We start from the raw sequence: 2,500 nt of genomic DNA on the forward strand, positions 1-2,500 counted from the left end.
TCTGTGTGTGTGTGTATATGCGTCTCTGTGTGTGTGTGTGTATATGCGTCTCTGTGTGTGTGTGTGTGTGTGTGTGTGTGTGTGTGTGTGTGTGTGTGTGTGTCGTGTGTGTGTGTGTGCGTGTGTGTGTGTATATGCGTCTGTGTGTGTGTGTGTGTGTGTCTGTGTGTGTGTATATGCGTCTCTGTGTGTGTGTGTATGCGTCTCTGTGTGTGTGTATATGCGTCTGTGTGTGTGTGTGTATATGCGTCTCTGTGTGTGTGTGTGTGTATGCGTCGGTGTGTGTGTGTGTGCGTCGGTGTGTGTGTATATGCGTCTGTGTGTGTATGCGTCTCTGTGTGTGTGTGTGTATATGCGTCTGTGTGTGTATATGCGTCTCGGTGTGTGTGTATGCGTCTCGGTGTGTGTATGCGTCTCTGTGTGTGTGTATATGCGTCTCTGTGTGTGTGTATATGCGTCTCTGTGTGTGTGTATATGCGTCTCTGTGTGTGTCTGTGTGTGTCTGTGTATGCGTATGTGTGTCTGTGTGTGTGTGTCTCTGTGTGTGTATATGCGTGTGTGTCTGTGTGTGTGTGTGTGTGTGCAAGAAGTAGAGCTGGATCTCAATAGTCCTTAATGTAATAAATGGAAATATATTTGAAAAAAATATATATGTCGCCCCCATTTTTTGTGTGGATCTGAAACCCGATCTGATCCGTGACTCTAAACTGATCTGATCCCAGGTGTCTAGGTGAGTTTTGTGGTCCATAGCGCCCCCTCCCCTAGCCGAAGGAGTCCGTTTGTGCGTCTCACCTCTCCCACTTGGTCCTTGGTGGCCTTCACGCTCTGGAACTCCTTCTCCTTGGCGGCCGCCTGGCTCTTCTGAACCTCCTCCTCGTTCTCCTTCTCGAAGAAGTGACTCTTGGCTCGCTCCTCCAGGTCGGCGATCTCCTCAAACTCTATCCAATCCTGATGGCGACACAAACACAAACGCTGGATGAGTTTAAAACAGACACATCCCCTGGGAAACATTCAGTTGTTTTTAAAAGGGAGAACGCTGTAACCCTACAGGACTAATGTTCAGCAGCAGTTAGTAACAAGCTGTAATGTTACCCTACAGGACTAATGTTCAGCAGCAGTTAGTAACAAGCTGTAATGTTACCCTACAGGACTAATGTTCAGCAGCAGTTAGTAACAAGCTGTAATGTTACCCTCCAGGACTAATGTTCAGCAGCAGTTAGTAACAAGCTGTAATGTTACCCTACAGGACTAATGTTCAGCAGCAGTTAGTAACAAGCTGTAATGTTACCCTCCAGGACTAATGTTCAGCAGCAGTTAAGAGTCACTAAACGTTCTGTTGCTCAGATTATTATTCTAAGTGTCTGACAACATTATGAAAGGATCCCTACAGAGATAGACCTTTTAGTTAAAGAGGAAGATCCTTTTAGTTTAACATGAAACAGCCCCGAAATCACCATCACCAAACTCCACCAGACTCCATGTAAATAATCAGGACTTTTATCATCGTAAAACACACTTCATTCAAATTGGACAGAAACTAAATAAAACTATCAAAAGCCGTCTTGGTTCATCTTTCCACTGTTCCAACAATCACCACTCTGGTTTGGTTGAAATAAACCCTTAATTCACCCATTTATATGTGGAGATATGCTGGCTCTATACACGCTAAAAGTCCTGATTATTTACATGGAGTCTGGTGGAGTTTGGTGATGGTGATTTCGGGGCTGTTTCATGTTAAACTAAAAGGATCTTCCTCTTTAACTCAAAGGTCTATCTCTGTAGGGATCCTTTCATAATGTTGTCAGACACTTAGAATAATAATCTGAGTCTGTCAGCAGCAACAACAGAACTTTTAGTGGACGCTGACGATGAACATTTACATTGCAGCTTGTTTATCTCTCTTAATATGGAACCAATGTAAAAGATTGTTGTTCCCATCAGTCACTCATACATCCAGGGTACAGGTTGTTCCTCTTTAAGAACTTCCTACGTAGAAACCGTGTTCTCACCGTGAGTCCGTAGTACCAGCGGCGATGTGTGATCTTCTTGCTGGCGACTTTGCCGGCGTGGTTCTGTCTGAAGTGCCAGTCCAGGTGGTCGGCGTACATGTCGGTCTGGGTGGCGGTGAACCTCATGCTGCACAGGCAGCACTGGTTCCCCGAGTACAGTCGGGTCACCACGCTCTCGTAACGCCTGAAAGGAGGAGGAGAGGGGGGGGCCGAAATAACACGGGAGAAATTAGGAAATAGTTTAAGTTTCGTAACACACACAGAGAGAGAGACACACACACACACACACACAGAGACACAGAGAGAGAGAGAGAGAGAGAGAGAGAGAGAGACACACACACAGCGAGACACACACACACACAGATAGAGACACACACACACACACACACAGAGAGAGACACACACACACAGAGAGACACACACACAGAGAGACACACACACAGAGAGACACACACACACAGAGAGACACACACACAGAGAGACACACACAC

At 46.0% G+C, this 2,500-nt stretch overlaps 1 protein-coding gene across 1 annotated transcript in view; it reads right to left on the reverse strand.

The window, feature by feature from the left end:
• pcf11 (PCF11 cleavage and polyadenylation factor subunit) overlaps window positions 1–2,500 on the reverse strand; it is a 34,848-nt gene that overhangs the window by 4,280 nt on the left and 28,068 nt on the right. The window contains exons 13-14 of the mRNA XM_078244979.1: window positions 2,010–2,193; window positions 793–948 (exon numbers count right to left, since the gene is read on the reverse strand). Coding sequence (XP_078101105.1) covers window positions 793–948; window positions 2,010–2,193 — 340 coding nt within the window. The remainder of the gene's footprint in view (window positions 1–792; window positions 949–2,009; window positions 2,194–2,500) is intronic.

Source organism: Sander vitreus, unplaced genomic scaffold (genome assembly GCF_031162955.1).
Source record: "Sander vitreus isolate 19-12246 unplaced genomic scaffold, sanVit1 ctg348_0, whole genome shotgun sequence".
In the NCBI taxonomy this organism is placed as follows: Eukaryota; Metazoa; Chordata; class Actinopteri; order Perciformes; family Percidae; genus Sander; species Sander vitreus.